Source organism: Lineus longissimus, chromosome 11 (genome assembly GCF_910592395.1).
Source record: "Lineus longissimus chromosome 11, tnLinLong1.2, whole genome shotgun sequence".
In the NCBI taxonomy this organism is placed as follows: Eukaryota; Metazoa; Nemertea; class Pilidiophora; order Heteronemertea; family Lineidae; genus Lineus; species Lineus longissimus.
The window spans coordinates 10,976,759-10,997,848 of NC_088318.1; the positions used below are offsets into that span (position 1 = coordinate 10,976,759).

The 21,090-nt window shown below is 41.6% G+C and overlaps 1 protein-coding gene and 1 non-coding gene across 2 annotated transcripts in view; both read right to left on the reverse strand.

The window, feature by feature from the left end:
* Positions 1-931: 931 nt before the first annotated feature.
* LOC135495887 (Friend leukemia integration 1 transcription factor-like) overlaps positions 932-21,090 on the reverse strand; it is a 47,214-nt gene continuing 27,055 nt past the window's right edge. Inside the window, exons 4-8 of the mRNA XM_064784891.1 lie at positions 19,745-19,891; positions 12,284-12,343; positions 8,416-8,484; positions 5,116-5,163; positions 932-4,485 (exon numbers count right to left, since the gene is read on the reverse strand). Of these exons, the coding sequence (XP_064640961.1) occupies positions 3,956-4,485; positions 5,116-5,163; positions 8,416-8,484; positions 12,284-12,343; positions 19,745-19,891 (854 nt within the window). The 3' untranslated portion in view covers positions 932-3,955. The remainder of the gene's footprint in view (positions 4,486-5,115; positions 5,164-8,415; positions 8,485-12,283; positions 12,344-19,744; positions 19,892-21,090) is intronic.
* Positions 20,519-20,590, reverse strand: Trnae-cuc (transfer RNA glutamic acid (anticodon CUC)). The gene has a single exon. It is a non-coding gene; the product is annotated as a tRNA-Glu (tRNA).

The following is a 21,090-nucleotide window of genomic DNA, read 5'->3' on the forward strand; positions in this document are numbered from 1 at the left end:
AAACAATACATAGACCTACATGCAGCGGTCTCGCCGAACTCCAGGTCCACACTTCGATCAACACATGCGTAAAACAATGAATGATTCATCATTGAATGGTTTCTGCAGTATCCACACCCTCTCGTGCGTTTGCATCCTGACTCTCATGCGTTTGCCGGCGTCACCACTACTGAGCTCAGGTACAGGGCCGGAGAAGAAAACATTAACCCCTGATTTCCTCAGGATGCTACCATGTCTACCCAGTAGTGATTTGGAACACCGAACAGCTCATGAGTCCTGTGGGACTAGACAATATGGAGCGGCTCCTGTCCTTGCAGTTAATCGGGGTAGCCTCAGAGAAAGCTTTTTAATTTTCCCTAAAAGTGCTGCCACCTGCAAAATGGCGATTCCTCCTCAGTAATAAGATACATGTATTGGTACTAGCACTATGCATCGTGAGAAAATCAGGGGTTGCTACTGCCACTCCTTGATTTCCCCAGGATGCTAGGGATGCGGAACAGCTCAGGAGGGACTCGACAGCATTTTCCCCATCATAAACTACAACATTTATATACAGCAGTGTGGCTCTAATCTACTTTGTCTTTAAGTAGCCATAAACGAAGTAAGAGCACCATTTTCTGACAACTCCATGACATGACATGACAATTGGGTTTAAGAAGGGAGTTGATCTGTTTTGTTGTCCTTTTGACCTCACTTTGGCTGTGGTCCTCGATGTTACATAAGTTTCAGTAGCCTGTGGTCTTATCAATCCCATTGTGAACCTGACGCCGATAGGCTTGTCTTTATCTATTCTTGCTACAATGTATTGAAAGACTTTCTCCTTTCTTAGGACTGGCCAGCTCGGCAAGTTCGAAAGCCTGCCTGATTCTCGGCAAGCTGGGCCACTGGTTCTCCAGGGTGGCATTAATACAAAAAAAACCCAACACTGCTATGATATTTACACGGAAATGTTTATTACAACGATATGCTATAAATAGCGAGCGTTTTACTTTAATTTACATTTAGTCGCACATGACGAGCATGAACGACTCATCGTGAATTACATGATAGATACTTCTAGACCTTTTTTTGAAATTACATGTACATATATATTGTTATAGTATCATACATGTACAACCTGATCTGAGATCGTGGACCAAAACTTCCCGATTTTCAGGGGAAAAACAAGTCAACTCCTATTTATAACGACTGTTTCCCCTTTAACATACTCCCGACTATGAAACTTAAAATACCCGGTGTCGTCGCTCAGTGGGCCGATCGTGTCGCGCTTGGAATGAAAGGTTGCTATATTGTACAATCGCTTCTCAATATCCTATTAACCAGAGGAAATCCAATCTCTTCCGCTCGGGCGAAATCATCACCTTAACAATATTTGTAAAGAAATAACCAAATCTTGTCTTTGATGCCGCTAGAATGGATAAAATGAGTAAGCTCCCCTGTGGGCTTGCCTTTGGAGCAATATGGTTGACTCCTCGGTCGACTCTGCCTCACGAAATCTTTCACGAAAATCTTTGCGAAAATATAGTCTGTATTTGACTCAAGGCAGTGTCATTTTTGCCACATTAAGCAGGGCCGACGTGTCATTTCATTTGACGTCTTCAAGAACTCCCTAGAAAGTACATGTAACGAACTCGTTGAATACTCAAGTGATTATTATTTGACAGGGAAAGTTTCAGGAAGGAAAGTCTGAAAGGGATCTGACATGGGTGATGCGGGGATCCAGTCCCGATACATTCCCTACAAAAAATATCGGGCGCTTTTTGTGGTCAGCCGCAATCTGAGTTGAATTTTCTTTCCGACACGTTTTTAGCGGGAACGTGCAGCCCGGGAGTTGGTGGAGGATCACCCGCACACTGTTTGACCCACCGATGGTGATTTATTGCGTCAAGGACGTATTCAAAAAGCCAGAATCCCCCTAACTTTTTTTGGTGAAAATAAACATTTGATAAAATATACAGTGATGCGTCATTTCAACATTGTAGACCAACTTCCTTCAAAGGAGGGGCGCGGCACTCGCTTTTGTCGATCTTTTGGTTTGATAGACGCTCCTTCACCAAAATAACAGAACTGCCTTTTCTGGACGAGGAGGTCTCATTCATACACGCTACCTTATGCGGCATTAAGAAGCTTCCGCGTCGCTAAACGAACAACGATTACGAATTACGATTTCTTCATTCAGGAACCGGTTACAACCGCTAATACAAGGAATTCGTCTTCGTGGATCGTATTTTGTCAGTGATGCGGAAACTCACTGTCGATTCGCATTGAAAAACTGCCCACGAGAAACAGAGAACGTTTTGCAATATTGTGTACTCCGGTTTCGTTCACGTGCTTCTTTCTCAGTAGATCACTATAACAATTAACCGGCGGTAATCAATTTATGTACAAAGTCATGATCATGAATATAGATATCAATTAGATCAGTGCCCAACCCTGATGGACCCTCTTGGATTTTCAATCAACAGTAGAATAAAGAGAGTTTCTGAAAACTGGGAGATTTAACTACATGTATACGACTAATACGTGTCAACTGATAAATGTTCATCAAATCACTAATTTTCGTTGGTCAACTGCGGATCAGCCTTCATTCTGAGAAGTATACTTTTGGATCAGTTCTCAAGCTGGTTGGTCCACCAAGAATAGCGAGATTCCGCAAATCTCATCAATTACGAATTGCTATTTATCCGCGGAAGAAACCATAAGATCATGGGTTTCTAAGCTGGTCAACGTCTGTTACCATTGGAAGGGTCCGTGACTCAGGATCCAATGTTCTCTCACCAATCCACTGTAATTTCTTAGACGCAGCGAGTTTTGAATTCTTGTGACGAACTGGTCGAGTCTTTACGAATTAGTATAAATTGTCGCAGCGTCCGTTTTTTAAATAAGACCGGACCTGGATGAAAACATTAACTTCTAATTCATAACACCAGATACGACTGACTGCAAAATGGAACGCAAGTTCCTTTTTTGATTATAAGTTCGTAATTCGTAATTAATATTCGTGAGATTTGCGGAAACTCGGTATTATTGGTCAATCAACGAGCCTGATTTACCTAAAGGCCAAAACTGTTCGTGCTCATTGTTTTTTCTCGTGCACAAGTAAAAAAACAACAACATTGCCTCCCTACAGTAACCAGACAGTCATGTCAATGTGATAAAATACTAACTCATAGAGTACAGTATGTGTACGCAACAGTAATGTTGAGATTTATATTTAGTGTGTGTTGACACAATTAAAAAAAAAATCAAATTCAATTTCAAATTTGAACGAACGGCGTAGGCTTTTAGGTCAAATACTTGGACCATCCACAGGCATGCCTGGACAAACCTATGTTTTCAGAGGTGCTGAAGCTCAGCTGTTGTGTATCCAATATTTCGAAAGTCAAAACTTGTTGGTGAACATGGGCACATTTCCACTAATCCCTCATTTTTCGGAAATGTTCGGTAAAAAGTCTGTGCGGCCCCGCCCTTGAGTGTCAACATGTGTATGAGCACCCAACTCTTAAGTAAAGAAATCTGATTGGTCAATATCATCCATACGTGAGTATGTCCTGTTGACCGTTCAAACATTGTTGTACGAAAGCCAAGAAGGCTCATTCCAATTTCGAAATTCGAGTCTCATTCCAAATTCGAATTTGGAATGAGCCTTCTGGGCTTTCGTATGCTTGCCGAATCTCGGAAACTGGCGGGTATCAACGGACACCAAGAACATTTTGGTGAAGTGTCAGTTGGTTTTCACTGTCTTTATGTGACGGAGAATTTAACAATGTTCAGATGTTAAGGCACATTTTCAGAAAGTTATTCGCCTGAGAATATATGTCGAACGCCTTCCTTGAAGACGCTATCTTGACTCATCGTTAGGTGGCGTCTGATGAAATCGCGGACGACACAATTTTCACATGCCACGAATATTTCTATTTATGTACAAAGTCTTGGCCTGATATTCGGTTCAACCTCAGGCATAGTAGGAACCTAAGTGTGGTGATATATGCCGAGGTTGGGGCAGCATCGTGTGATTGGGAAGATTCGGGTACAAGTTGGCACTGGCATTGGTCCAAGTTGAGCTTGGGTTTCCGAAAAAGTCCGAGCGCGTGGTCGGCATCGACGCATGCGCGCTCATGAAATTCAACGATTGATTGTAGGGGTAGCTAGACATGAAAAGATCCTGTTGGTACTTGTACGACATTGGGTCGGCTGGAGAAGGCTGCAGGGCTTGAGCAAGGCCAGCAAAGTCAAATTTATAGGCGTATCGTTTCCCGTGCACTTTCGTCATGATGTTCTTGTCATAGTAATACCGGAGCGCTCGACTGAGTTTGTCGTAATTCATATTCGGTTTGCTTTTGCGTTCGCCCCACCTCCTTGCTGTTTCATCCGGGTCGACTAACTTGAATTCCCCGTTCGTTCCTTCCCACGTGATGCAGCTTGCGTTGGCACTGTCACTGAGTAACTCGAGGAGGAACTGCCACAGTTGGATCTGTCCACTTCCTGAAATAAGAAGAGCAATAACTTTGAACAAACTTCAAAAAGCGACACTATCGCCATCACAAGAGTCACTATACCCTTCCAACAGGGTCGTCGCCAAGGCCTGATGCGATTTCTCGTCGCCGACGAGTCGGAATGTCGATGGCCAGGAGCATCACGGATGTGTTTGTAAAAGAGCATACATGTAAATCGACCATCTGAACAAAAATGTGGCCACATTGTTTTCACTTCGAATTTTTTTATCCATGTCGATTTGCAAAGAAAAATTAAACCGCCACTTGTTCTAACAACAACTTGCCATACCTGTTGGAATATTTATGGCATAAGATCAATTGATTTTTAAACTGCTGTCGCTGAACGAAAATCAACTTCAGCGCAAGTGCAGCGATCCGGATGTCAACTGCGTCAACTGCATTCTTTTTTAGGTTACTGCATAGGAAGTGTCAGGAACCCAAACGTTTAAAAAATCTGAAAAGCTGTAACCGGCAAACTTTTCAAGAAAAACACACCGCCGCATGGTTATGTGCAATTGACCCGCCGACTTTCCCCGCTACATGTAAGTTCCCGTGTACTAAATGTGGAGATGTTATGCTGCGAGGTAAGCCTGAGTTTTGTTTTGGAAAGTAGCCTTACCTGAATTCGATAGCCGACTTGATATAGGCCCAAACAACTGATATGGATCTGCAATGAAAAACACAGGAAAATGGTGAGCAAAATAGCAAATAATTTTTCATTGAAAAAAGAGGCATGTTGCATGTTTTGGATGAAAGGGTGTTACATTCCTTGGTCAGAGGTGCAAAAGCTGACGTCAGACACGAGTCTGATGTCATGCAACAGTCGATTTGTCTGGTGCCGAAATTTAAGTGCCGGAAACTCGATTTTTCGCCACCGGGAGCGCTGTCATCGGCCCTGAAAAAAGTGGCACGGACGTACGGGGTATTGCGATCCTTTTTCGGGGGGGGGGGGTATAAGGATATGCGGGCAATATTTTTCAGTACCGTCTGTGGGGAGGAGGTATTTGTCCCTGCTTCCTCATGCGATTGACATCCATTTCTCGATTTCCCATCATCATCCCTGGCCATTTGTCGTCAGTCAGTCAACCCGTCGTCGACAGAATAACAAAGTTCATTACCAGCGGCGGCGAATTAAAAACCGACAAATACTCGCGGTAAATATCGTTAAATCAGATCGCATCCCCGTAACTTCGGCGACGAAGAAAATGTTCTAAGTGATTTCTCCGGCGACTTTTGCTGCCGGCCGCTATCCTGCAGGTAATTACCTTAAAGGCTTGATTCAATCACGGCGGCATGTGCCAATGATTGAGCGCCACTTTCATGTCAATAGTCGACAGTCAAGATCAGATAATCGAATACTTTCAAAATTACGCAGGACGATCAACGCTATTTGACCTTAAATTTCGGAAGCTCAAACAAAACCTTGCCATCAGGATATCCGATAATCCGATTTGCTCGGTAAATTAAAAGCCGGGGTGGCTTGCAAAGACTGGCAAATGAGCTGTGAGAGAAGTGGGGATGCGTTAGGCATGGAGAGTGCCCGGGGCGGGAGACCTCTCACCGCAGAAGGAGCGCTGACAATGACAGGAGATAATTCATTGAGATATCGTCTGCTTGCCATTGTGATGATGATTGGACGAGTCCCATGGCGCAGATCAATGATATGATCGGCGGGTTTCTGTCGCGAACGTTATGACCGCACCCAGCAATATTCCTAAATTCGGCGCTAAAAAGATATTCGTGAAAGCAGAAACTGCATATATACTCGTAAATCGGGAACTCTATTATTTTCCTTTTTGGAATACAATCGAGTAAGGTGTATACCATATTTGCAACACTAAAATGAACTGGACAGATATCCCATTGAAAAATGCATCTCCATCCCCATTGATATGCCACGCATTTGCAGATTAACCTGCCCGATTTGGCCGACATGTATGATTATTGAATCGCGATATACGGCGTAAAATGACTTTCCGACAACACCTCACACGACTGCTTCCGATTTCTCTATTGGCAGGTTAACAAGGGGGCTTTCCTGTTGATTTCTCTGGGGTTTCTGACGAGAAGGAACCCTGGTCTCAATGGATCAGTTGCAATGCTCGCAAGTGACGATATCCACGTCGAGTGTACACAAGTAAAATGGCAGTGCCTAATAGGACTTCATCACATAAGTATGCGTATCAAGCCGCGTAGCAAACAAATGCAGGCATTTTCCGTCTGCAACACGGCAATATCGATCCTTTCCAGCGGTCAAGAAGAATGATAAATTCTCTTTTTGATAATAGGCCCCTTATACACGAAGCGGACGTTTTTTACTGGTGTACACTTGAGAATTTCTTTTATTTTTGGGTACAAAATACGAAAAAAAACGTTTTGGATCAACGCAAAAAAGTGTTGTGGTCTTTCCCCGTGAAGTAAATGTTAGTTTCCGATCATTCTAACTCTAGGGCGTAGCAGATGGACATGAAGCTTACAAGAAACGATTAAATGGACTTATTTGTTGTGAAAACCGACCAAATGCTGGGGCATACATCCATTCGAAGCACTTCCCTGAGGACACCACGTGAGCAACGAACCAAATCACTGGTTAACGGGTTAATCTAGTTTCGTGCTTAGTGGAAATGACGAATTTGATTCATGATATTATGAATGAGCCAGAAAGGTCATGCGAATTTTTGGAGATATAACAAAAGAAAAGAAATGATTTTTAGGAGTGTTTGGTTGATACTGATGCCATTTATGATGAAAAAGTTACAACCGCATCCGTTCTTTTGGTTTAGATGTTACTGATGACCACGCGTGCTGCCGTAAAAACAGACTGCCAACATTTTCGGCTTTTACGTCATGATTGTTTCTACATGTATAAATAGATGACCCCCAATTCCTGAAGGATTTAAGGGACAAATAGTGCGAGGTATAGGCTTATAATGATGTGTATGTAATTTTTTCTTTCGTAAAAATGGCTTCCATCAGGACCGCAACTTCTTCAAACTGGATTGTTAATCTTTTTAAGTGAAAATTTAAAATAAACAGCGCACTAGAAGGGGAAGCGCATGTACTTGAAGAATCTATGCTTTAATCTGCTCCGCATGAACATTATCGTGTGTGTATGTCGGCGCATGGTGGCGATCAGTGGTATTATCCTCCAACAATATGCACCAAAACTCGTCGCCCAAGTTGTCCCTTTAAGACGAATACTAAATCAGGTGACTACAGGAAAGGCAGAGGAAATATTGCAATCTTTTCTCGGATACTGAAGTCAATATAAAATCCATCTGCAACTTCCCTGTTTTCCTTTAGAGGAAATCTCCTTCGAAACTCAAAGTTGTTCAAACATTTAAATCAAATATCGAGGAAGGTAAAACGCTTTATTTGAACAAACACTGGCAATTTAAATCTTCAATTAGACGTGGGAATCCTACCGAGTGTAAACGCAAAACTGATTAAATCATTCTCGCCTGGCTCGCCTCGGGTTTGGCGTTGGCGCTTGCCATGGGACTCACGCCGACATTAATCCAATGGACGCTGTTTGAAAATCGTGTTTCAAATCCGTAATACGTGGTGATCACGGTCACTTTGTTAAGGCAGAAGTCAACTAAATCGTGACTATTCATTTTGAATAGTTCTGCGTTAACCCTCGAAAGAAAAAGTTAGCAAAAAAGGTTTTCTATAATAGTTTCTTTCAACCTTTCCCTCCTTAAAGCCAATAGCAAATTGCATTATGTCCCATGGACGGCGAGGGTTTTTTAAGACCCCCCTTTACAATATTAACCTACATGTAGGCCTCAAATAAATTGCACATCAAAATGTAAATTACATGTACCCCCAAAAGTGATGTTATTTTCTTCTGAGTACTTTTTTATATAACCACGTTGCTTCGATTTTATTCGAAATGTCACACAGATCGATGTCTTACCTTGTGTTCGCCAGTGTTGGTGTACAATATCTCTGTTCTGTTGGGTCATACAACTGTGGAAATAACCAGCTGAAACGAGAAAAGAATAGTCACCATTTAGGACGGAAATATTGTGGTACTTTTTATATTGTTCCTGCAAGAATTCTTAAAATTCTCTAAACTAAAAGATATGGGAAGGTGGTGATGTCCAAATTCTGGAGCAGCACTATTCATGGCGACTTTTTGTCCAATCGAAAGCGTTCAAGATTCCTCATCCGAGTTAATAGTGACCAATCAACCAATCAAGAGCACGCAATCCTGCTGCACCGAGTTAGTGACTAGAACGGAACCAATCACGAAGATTCTTTCAGTGAAACTTAGCGCACGTGATTGCTTCAGGAAAGGAATGAATTTGCCTCGCTTCTCTCATGAATCACTGAAAACGACCCAGCAAGAAAACTGAATCGCGAATCCTTTCATGACATTCTGGCCGTGACGATGCCATGAAAATATCATCCAGGGAATCGACAAATAATTTGATAACCATTCCGGTAAACCAATAGAGTGAGCTGAAAGAATTATCCTGTATCTAACATGCCTAACGCCCTGAATGTTATATGATTTGACATGAATCATCCGGCTCGTCCGCATTAATTCAGCTGAAGAGTGTCACTAGATCGATCGACAAATGGCCAATTTTTTGAGATTATATACATTTATAAACATAAACATATAACAAGCCACGTGGCGGGAGTGGTTTCAACTGGTGACGTGTTGATATCCATGCCTCAACCTTGCCGAATTTCAACCGATCACCGACAAAAGAAAAAGAAAAAGAGCCACATTAATATTTATTGGAAGAAAGTCGTTCAGCACTTTCTGATTGTAAAATGGACCATACATGTACTTTCGGCTCAATGTCGGCCCGGGCGATTGTTTCACTAATTTCGCTGCCGTGAATTTTGCCAGTAACACCTGAGCATATAGGTACTGTTCACCAATGGTATACATGTATATACTAATTTCATTTTTAAGATGACACGGACCCAGTGCGTCCAGGATCCGTTTATCTTGTTCATCCACCACACAATGGTGAGCCACTGTGGACAGTGTCAATCTTTCGGATCACTACACCAGTATTTGTCACCGGTAAATAGAAAATCCTATTGACTTTCGTCCCGTGTGGTGTTGGCTGAGGCCACGGCGGGATCCAGGCGGAATAGACATGATAGCTTGACGGGTAAACACGAGAAGCGAGGACCGCTCGGGATTTCCACAAGATAGAGGATGAGATTCATGTATTGTTTGCATGTGCTAAAAATAAACATGGGGTTTATCACACTTTACACATGCTTGGATGTCTAGCAGGCCATAAAATTAACCGCCGACTACAATGACTGCATATTCCTCCTGTCGCGGCGATAATTCTCGTAATTTGCCGCTGTGTTTAATTTGTCGTGAAATTTTCGTCAGCACGCACTGTCGGTTCTGAGTTCCGGTGTGCGTGTGGGAGTATGGGTAATATCTATCAGCGTTTGCCAGGGCATCATCTAATCCCGGGAAAACATCAGTTGATGACTTGATGGAAATAAATGTAGCTGCTTTGTGATGGTTAACCCCTTAAGTAGTTAAAGGGACAACTTTGGCGTGTGATTTACCTGGCAAGGAGGATAATGTACCAACATGACACCATGAGACAAGACCACCATTGAATATTCATAGGTTGGAGATGATACTGACCTATCAATTAGACGCGAGTATGTTTTTAACTGTCAAGTGCATATTTGGAGAGGTGTTGAAAAGATATTTGGTGTGGCAAGTCTAAAGATATGAAGAAATTATTTGTTGAAAAAAATTAATTTTGAATTTTGCTAATTTGGCAATAGGGGGCAAGTTTTGAGATTTTTCTGCCAGTTGGCTGAAAAGAGTGGAAATATCAACGTCTGTCCAATTTGTCGATTATCAAAAAATTTCCGTGGTCAACTACCAGTTTACTTTTCACCATTTACTTGCCCGACTGTCCGGAATATCATATCAAAATTTCAGATTCACAACCCCACGCAGTATTTGATGCGACGCGGTCAAACATTGTGACAATTTAATTGCTAAAAGGCTTAAAAAATCAATGGTGGACTTGTCAAAAATCGGAGCACCGTAGACCTTGATTGCAACTAATGGTCGCATCAATTACCAGTGTCGTTGTATGCGTATTATCGGGGTAATCGACAATCGAGGACATCACAATGACGTCATGATATTGTTCCATGCATTTCGCGCCGCGCGTCCTCAATGCATCGATTCGCACAAAAAAGATAGCTGCACCGAGGGCTCACTCTGAATAAAAATCAGAACACCCTGGTAATTTGGTAAGAGTTAGATTTTTTCCCACTTTATATTCAACTTGATGATGGAAACTAATAGTATGGAGTGGAAGATGAATGGCAGCCAACAGCTCGGTAATTATGCCTTTAATAACTCCCTTGATTCGACGTTGAAAAATTATGACCAAGATAACTTTTACCTTGACTCTGACTATACAATATGTGTAAAAAATATTGCGTTCCCACACCGGGAATCGAACCCGGGCCGCGAAATTTTTTTCTGCAGGATACTTCTGCCACAGTGTACATCTGACAGCCAATCACAATTGGCGCGATCTTTGACGTCACACTGTTTATTTATGCATGATAATGCAAATACAATGGACGATACTGAGTCGCATGCCGAGTGCCACTTCAACTGTGAATGTGACAATAGTTCATTGTCTGACCCCAATTATGCTCAACTCAAGGTTTGTGTCGTAGTGTTTAGGAATGAATTGCGCAGATTCATTGTAAAATTGATGATATTATGCGTACAAAAGAGGCATCAGCTGATCTGATCGCTACATTGCAGTGCATGCATTGATTTGTGAAATTTTAAGGGGCAGTGACACTGCAGTGTTGCCAATGTTGATAATTATTAAAGGGACAGTGTATCCGATGTCTCGCGATTTGTGAAATTTTAAGGGGCAGTGACACTGACAGTGTTGCCAATGTTGATAATTATTAAAGGGACAGTGTATCCGATGTCTGCTGTTGAAGGTATCAGGCCTATTTTGGTAGTTTGAACATTGTTGAAGGGCCATTGTATAAAACACATTTTGACAAGCAAACAAAATAAATTGAATGGTGGCGCCACCTATGCATATACAGCAGAACTAGTTACACGGTTGACAGATAAACATTCAACCTCGGCTATTTTGCCGAGCACAGTGCGCCTTTAACAGACAAGTCCAATAAATACAGTCCACTCGACAATGAAAATACATGTTAAGATACTGCAAATAAATATATTTTAGCTAATATACTCCTCTAACCATTTGCTAACTTGTTCTTTCCAAGATTATCAGAAGACGTGGCATTGTTGACATTATTGCGCCATGTGGAAAGATGATGTCAACAAAGACACGTGCTTGCCTTGAATTCTGATTGGCTGTCAGATGTACACTATGGCAGAAGTATCCTGCAGAAAAAAATTTCGCACCCGGGCCTCCTGGGTGAGAGCCAGAAATCCTAACCACTAGACCATATGGGATTGCATGCCGAAAACTGTGAAAATTATTTCAATATTCTTTTAACTACCCGCATTTCTTCAAAGAAATTATGTCATATTGCGATGGACATCCACTTTCAGAATAGTATGCTCTTGAAATGATAACTCTATTGGAGTTCCGTCTGTGTATGGTATCAAAGATACATGATTGTAATCGATATGACCCCCTTGACACTAAAATACTACAGTAAGTGTAGTGTGTAAAGTGACTGGGCAGCCAACAGCTTGGTAGTCATGCCTTTAATAACTCCGGAGGTCCGTTAAGAAAATCATGACAAAAGAGAACGCTATTTACCTTGACTCTGATGTGTTGGCGGAGGGGGTGATGACCAAACTGTTTTCGCGTGCAGAGGGTCTGAAAACATAAAAATAAATACATGGGTCAGAGAGTTACATTCATTTCTTTATATGAGCAGACTTCATAGAGTGATTGCTGAAAGACATCGGACTGAGATAATGCGCGGGGCGATTCCGCGCAGCAGCTTTCACTTTCGCTCTCCGCGCGTCCTGCATCCTTCCCACGAACGTTTCCATCAGGTCACGCACCTGTAATAAAGTTTTAAGCCGTTTTCCAGTTGAATTGGTAAACATCAAACTACATGCTCAAATTCTTTTCCGAGACAACACATTCAGAGCTAAATTGGTCTATCCTACCCTGTGAAACAAGAAATTTGTGCTGTACGTTATGCATGATGATTTCAGGGTTTGGGGGGGGGGTCTGAAGTTAGGGGGGGGGGGGTATTTTTGACGGCTTTTAACCCGCGAATCAGCTTTTTGTCCACGACGGTTTATTTTGAGCCCCAAAACCACGTAAGACAGAAACTTCAACATTTTCTTCATTTTTAACACACCTAATTCACAATGTAAGAAGAACTATATTTCAAACGGAAATTACCATTCAACTGGTATAGTGAAACCACGCATTGATTTCAAACTGAACTATTTTCCGTGCAACTAAACCGCGATTTGATTGGTTTCATACAAGTGCCTGCCCATTACCGCCATGACTAAATGGCACGTCTTTGTGACGTCAAGACTTAGTAATTTTAGAGAAATAAGAGGTCGCTAACGACAAGAATAAACAGTCTAAGATTTTTTATTCTTGCTTCTTAAAAAAGAGAAACGAATGACCGAATTCGGAGTATACTGAAAGCCACCGGTTACGAGATGATAAAATGCCGATGTAAACGTCCAGGGATGGTGTTACCACTTCTTATGTATTTCCTACCAGATTATACTTGTTCAAAGTACTTCCTCATTGCAGTATTATGTTATAGTTAGGAAATGGAAAAAAGTAAGATTGATATCTATAGCTGCGCTTACACCACGAAATATTGGTGGACCAATTGCACTTACACCACCACATTGCCGCGACAAATTGGTTCGGCAATCCATTGCCGATACAAATTGCCGAGCGAATTTGTCCCACCAAGCTTGATGGTCCAAATTCGCCCGGCTTGTTAAAAGCTCGGCTTTGTCGTGGTGTAAGCGCAAATGGTTCGGCAATTAGCTAGTTAGATGGTTCGGCTCCAGGCGGCGCTTTCGAAATGGCGCTTTCTGCGCATGCAATTTATTGTTTGCGCGCCATCTGTAGCCGGATTTTATAACTAGCTGCAGCGCTGGTGTAAGCGCTTGGTGGATTTTCGATGGTGCGGCATTGGTTCCCGAACCAAGATTGGTGGTCCATTTTCAGGTGGTGTAAGTGCGGCTTATGCCCCGGTACTCCCATTAGCTGGGAGATTAAAAGTGTCCGTTATCAGCCCATTTGTAAAGGCGGTGGATGTGATAAAAACAATATATGAAAGTAGTGTGAAAGGAAAATGACCTTACATTATTGTTATTATAAGCAGCCGTATAGATGTTTCCAGTGGAAAGAAAAGAGGTTTTTCAGAATCACGTTAACCTACCGAAAAACCTCTACGGGTTGCGTAGTTGTCGTTGGCTGAAAACTTTTAAACTTTTTCGTAAACCTTTCTTTCAAAGCGTGTGTCATTATGAGATCCACCTACTGCAGTTGTTTAAAACACATCATAAACAATTTCGCAAAATTAAAAAATGTCACGATGACAGTATAAGCACGGGACCCATGCACGTTCTCATGAACGACAGTATCACCAAGAGGCCTGTAGGGCAAGGGACCTACATTGTTATGAAAACACGAAAACGTCAGTGTTGTCAAGATCGACATCACAACAGTGCTGAAACAGTTGTAGAAAAACACAAACGATAAACTGTTCATGATCAAGAGCCATTTAAAGACACACTATAAAAACAGGTGAAAACCAAACTGTGAAACCCACAAATGAACGTAACCAGAGTCTCTCAAATAATTCATTTGAAAACCATATTTTTTATTTGAGTCTTTCAAATACAAATTATTTATTTGAAAGACTCTGACGTTAACGATGGCCAAATGTTTTATGTCATCACCAGTCTGAAGCTCGCGAAGTTACTACAAGAGAAAACCAGGAAAATAATAACGACTAGAAAAACTGTGCTGTCAGATAATAAAACAATAGTTTTATCTGTTTGTTTTTTTTAAAAGATAAGGGCTACTTGCATTTACTATAAAGCTACCGCAGAATAAAACTTATGAAACTAATATTACATCCCAACAATCTTTTTGTAAATTCACATCAGCAAAGCTTCCTTTTTTATGGCTCAGTTCGTGTTTTGACCAATTTTACGGCAGGAGCCGAGTAAATAATTAAGCTAATGGGTGTACAACCGACTCCGGCTCTCGCAGCTATCCTGTGACCAACAACAATAAATCCTAACTCCTAACTACAAACTACCCCAAATAAAAACTATAATGTGCTAAACTATAAAAACGGCCTACCAGGAAACATAGACTGGAATCCTGCAAAACACGTTGCTCTAATATAGTCCGACTGTTTAAGACAATGCATTGCTAATAGTTCCTTCTCCATGATGCGGTCGCGAAAAAAATCGGATCCTGAAGAAAGTTGTCTGGTCCTTCCTGGGCCCGAGTAATATTGATGACAATACTTTACTTCCGACTATATATCGCCGACGATAATATCCGGTCGGAGCAGGCGACTTCCCTTGGCGTTCCCGGAGCGGTGATCAAATTTAGTGCCGCTTCGCGTCCGTCTGCGCCAGTTTTTGCTCTTCGATTGAGATTCTGATGCCACGCTGCACAATCGCCGGCCCGTTATTCAAATTAAATTCCGCCGATTGACTTCTGTCGAGGGCTTAAATAGCCCTAATGAAGTTTACAGTCTGATTTTGTCAACCGAGTAAATGGTTGAACTTTGTTGATTTTCTGCCAATAACATATCGACGTGAGATTAACTGCGGAGCAGCGTTTTTGCTTTTGATATAGTAGTAACATTTTTTCGACTCGACAATATTAAACATTTGTAAACAAATGCCAATTGAACACCTTTTATAGAAGGCAAATTTACTTTTCGCAAACTCCCTCGCCTAGCTTTTGATGTTTTCGCTTTGAACATTTGCTCAGTACGCGGCGACCGCGTAACTTGATTACACACATGAATGCGACGAGTCCAAATGCGATTCCGAATCGTCAAAGGACCCTCATATCCAGGATTGTGACGCGCCTTCTCATACCACTTCGACATTGGGCGAAATGTCATTGAGTCCTGTGGACGGGGGTATTGGTTATCGCCATCATAAAGCTCGGTTTTCTAAATAGGATGATTTAGCAAATGAGCGGCTGAGGTGAATCGATAAGCAAGAGAGTAGTTAATGTGATTATTGCAAAGGAGCTTAGAGACACGGCAAAATTGAATACCGCTTCCGTTATCGGGATGCAAACTGTATCCGGGCGGCGCTGATTCAGGAAATGTCGTCCCGGCCAGGAAACAACCGAATCAGGTGACTTTCTGATTGAGACTGAGTGGTTTGGCGACCTCTGTAGCAGCAGAGCTAGCAGACGATCTGTGAACGCGCATGCGCCTTTTGCACGCTGTATCATGTGTATAACTAAACTGATGGACTGATGGTCGAGGAAGACAATTAAAATCCGGGGTTTTTGAGCGATAAGTACTCCTGAAAAAAACTCCTACTATTAACTAGCCATCCATTTACATGTATTGATGTAATCATACCTCAAGTTCTAAATCAGGATATCGATCAGATAAGCTGTATATTTTTTCATTATTTACAAATATTAGTAAACTGTCTGTGATTGTTAGACTTTAAGATGTTGTCAAATCATTAAAAAAACCACTCATTCACAGTGATACATTTATCCCGCCGAACTCGGGTGCGATTATGTAGTGCGAATCCTGTCGCCGATGGGCTTGTATTTCTTTGCTAATAAGCGAGGGAGTTTGCATCTTGGCTTTGTACCGCAGTTCACAACTTGCATTTTGTAACTCGACGCATCTCGGATTTCGAAACTCGCAACTTGCACTCAGTTATGTAACTCGCAAATCGGCGTCCTTCTATAGTAACTCGCAATGTGCATTTCTCACACTAGCAACATGTATGGCAAGCCAAAGCGGAATTTATTCAAGACTTTAGAATTACCATTCAAGAAGTTAAATATAAGTTCAAGAAGGAAATATATGTTCAAGACTAAAATATGTTCAACCTTGAATCAAATGTTTTCAACCTTGAATAAAATATGTTCCACCTTGAATAAAATATGTTCAACCTTGAATAAAATATGTCCAACCTTGAACAAAATATATTCAACCTTGAACAAAATATATTCAAGACTCACGTGACCATATTCAAGACGCATGTGACCACAAAATTGATGACGTAGTTGCTCATGTTTTGATGCTTTACGGACTTTCCCGAACCCGCGTCCGGACTTTCCCGAACCCATGGTACTTGTGTTGCGTTTCGGAGCTCGAATTGTTCGCACGAGGTTTTGACACATGGTTGTACACGTACCTAGCCGCCTACACCTGACATGTACTGTAATCCTACACATCATGACATGGATGCCGAGTGAATGTCAGAGTCGATACATGTTTCACAGACATATCAGGCAAATTATAGGTTCAAAATGCGCAATGCCTCTCACCTTTCATTCTTAAGGCCGACACCACTGTATCGGATTCTCGTTGTCTTTTGCCATGTTTGAGTGTTTAGGCTATACAGGCAATCAATCATGTCGTGAAACAGAACGCATCAGAAGTACCACAGATTCTACGCTCTACGTCATCAATTTTGTGGTCACGTGCGTCTTGAATATGGTCACGTGAGTCTTGAATATATTTTGTTCAAGGTTGAATATATTTTGTTCAAGGTTGGACATATTTTATTCAAGGTTGAACATATTTTATTCAAGGTTGAACATATTTTATTCAAGGTTGAAAACATTTGATTCAAGGTTGAACATATTTTAGTCTTGAACATATATTTCCTTCTTGAACTTATATTTAACTTCTTGAATGGCAATTCTAAAGTCTTGAATAAATTCCGCTTTGGCTTGCCATAAACATGCAACTTGCCTTTTGTAACTGGCACAGTTACAATGGGCAATTACAGTATAATTTTTAGTGTTAATTTTTAAACCAAGGGAACCGGCAGAAGTGAAACCATAAAATCGGTTGTTTCCGCCAGAAAAGGAACTGCACGGGAATAAGCATGCCGGTGACTGACCACACAACACTAAGTTAAATACATAATCAACTCTATATCACATTTACTGCTTCATGCAAAGAGTACACATAAATATATTAGCGTATTTAGAAATGTGTACGGGTCAACATCAGGTGTTAAGTAATCCAATAAAAGTCACTATTCCTTTAACAGTATCCTCTTGACTACCGGTAGTGCATGTTTCAGACAATTTCTTCTATGTCTCCTGACCCTCAAATTGCATTAAATATATCTGATTTGTGTAAACATATATATGAGAAAGATCAAAGGACCGCATGATTACAAATAATGTATTTACACAAACCCAATGTCCGGCTGTTCGTTTGACAGGTTGTGATCAGGAAAAAACAGCGGGAAACATGGGTGATATTAATTGTCCGACACTAGGCTATTCCAAATGTATTCCTTTATGATATTACGTATATCAATTTTGACACAGAGACAACAATAGAAATTTGGTGTTGTTTCCAGGGTGTCAATACATGTTTAAAAAAAGTTAATTTTGATGTTAAAACTTCTATTTTTGCACTAAAAACATGCTGGCAGGTTGGTTCAATCCATCTCTGATACGTGTCCTCGATGCGAATTTAACCCATGTCTAAGCGAACACTAAGCTAACATTGGTCAAGAAAATTACTGAAGCTTCATAATTTTCTATCTCGCTGCGCATCGTCCTGAAGCTCAGGCCAACACTCGGCACTATCGACCGAGCCTTGGGAGGAGGATACGACAGACTCTGGATTTTCGAAAATGTCTGGGCATGGACTTTTTTTAACGTATCACTCGAAATAAAAGTAACATTTCCAATCTGGAAAAGGGACAATTAAAATCTATTAATTCGCCAAGACATGGCCGGACGATCATCGTTCACACTTCACGTGACGTACATCATTGGGTCACGCCGGACATATTTTTTCACGGCCAACTGTTGAGGATTATAACTCAAATGGATAAAACCTCGCGTTTTATTCCGAATGATTACAAACACTTATCACGCATTATTTTATCAATATTGGGATTTCGATTTGACTTATATGCTTTTATAATTATTTACAATGGCAGTAATGATATTACGATTTATCGAGTGGTATAAGACTGGCGCATGTTTACCTACGGTTCCTAATGCGTTTGTGGTTGTTGTCAACAAATAAAATCATTTTTTTTCTATTTGGTTGGGGCCGTTGCACACGTTTGTTACTTTTGTATTGATATAGCTCGCTACAACATCTCGAGCCTGGATACCTCTGTTTGGGATAGTTTGCCGGTTCCCATGTGCGTGTTTCTGCGTGTCAGTGTTTCCCAACACTAAAGATCAGGCCTCAGATAGTTGCGGTTTGGTCAGCAGTCGCCTAATCTGCGATTAGGGGACAAGTAAGGGAAACACTGAAATATTGGAAACACTGACAGGTGTTACACCGCTGCCACAATGATCCAAAATGCGCACGGTTTAGGCATACTCTTGATTTTTGAACTGAAAACAGAAGCTGGTTCAATGGACTCATTTCAATTGACAATTGACAATGAAATTATATGTAATTTTATCGACCTAATATACTGTTTTTGTGTCTCTGAATATCGAATTATGTCCCAATATAAGCAAAGGCGGAACTGAGACCTGAGAACTTGGAGAACAGCTTGCGCTCAAACGATGATTTTAACTTTCTTTGCCAGAGGGCTCTCTCGACAAATTATGTTATCGCCAGGGATGTGGCCAGACCTCACAAATCAATAAAGTTTCTCCGTTCACTGTCCTCGGCGGAGGAAGGGGCGGGGCCAACGCCGTGTTTATGTGGTCGATGGCTTGATGCCGTAGCAACGATGCGCGTCATTACAAAGAAATGGAAGGGGGGGGGGGGGCGCCACGTGAAAATATCAATTTCATGTGTATACCAAGAATAAACATTTATTAGACTGAGAAGGCCAACTGAATGTTATTGTTATTTTTTCTCGGTAGCGTATCTGCCACAGCATTTACACGCGGATTGCGACTACCCGGCATTGAATATCACGGACGCACAGAGAAATCTTCTATATTTTCATCCTCACTATAATGGATTGGATGCCACCCTTACATCATTTTTTCTGTTGTACTTGTACAACCCCATCAGTTTGTACCATTTTTAAGAACATTAACATGTATTATCGAACTTACCGATTTTTGGTTCATTTCTGATATTTGGAACATCCGGGACACTACAGCTGTACGAACATGGCGACAACGAGGCTTCTGTCTTTCGCGACGTCATCTTTTGGAGACCCATGTCAAATTCTTCACCACCGGATGGATTGGATATAACCGCTGTAGTGAGAAAAGGAGAGGATTAGAACTTAATGTCACCAAAAAATGGCTGTATAGAGAACCAAGGGCTTGTTTGGGCAGAGTCATGAAAAATCGGTGTTTTCGCCGCCCCGGACATCTCATCCCAATGATAAAACACCCTCTCTCACTAATTTCTCACATGCTGGTTCGCCGTGCGCATGCATGCATGTCGGACCACGGGGTCATTACGTCACAAACATGGCCACCGGCACAATATGTGGAATTTGAGGCGGAGCCTCCAATTCACTCTTGACGCGATAAAAACGAAGTGTTTTACATTTGTGAGCGACCCTAATGAGAATTTCCTGAATGTTCCAAATATTTTGATAGCGACCTGGACAAAGCGTTTAGACTAATTTGTCAAACTTTGCAGGATCTGACACGGGTGGTCTAACAGGGTTTCACAATAGGACGGCTCCCTTTCGGACACGCCAGCGCCGGCCGGATTGCAATACGGATCCGTTGGAGTGCTCGATTTCAATCATGACCTGGCCTGATGTGGTCGATGTGTCGTGTTTGTAGCGTTTTCTCATCGTTTGTAAAAAGTTTTGCGTTCCCAGTGAGGAGATTAATTTTAAATACTATACAATATGTAAAAATATCGCGTTCCCACACCGGGAATCGAACCCGGGCCTCCTGGGTGAGAGCCAGAAATCCTAACCACTAGACCATATGGGATTGCATGACACTGCCTATGAAATTTGTTTAAATTAATCTTGCAACTACCCGCATATCTTCAAAGAAATTATATCATATCCCATCCCTGCATTTCCGAATACACATACCGAACATTCCCGAGAGCTCGGCTTCGGCCTTACTCGGGAATGTTAAAGTTAAAGTTAAAGTATGCGCAATATATTTGACCCGTCAGCTTCAAAGAACCCTATTGAGTACCGTAGAGCCATGCAGATACATGTACAGGGATATAAAACCCTCATGACACTTTCTTGCCAAAGGGCCACCCACCAAAATTGGTCCCTGGGCGCTGGTCAAAGTGTCCAGTCGACCCCTGGAGCAATGGTCAGTTTCGATGACCATTAGCCTATTTTGACTTCGACTTCAAGTTATCTGATAAAAAGTTGATAATATCTGACGTCTGGGTCGGACACTCTGATCATCATGATTTCGAGAAAAAGTCCCTGCGACTAATAGCATGAAATCTGTCGATTTCGAATTGA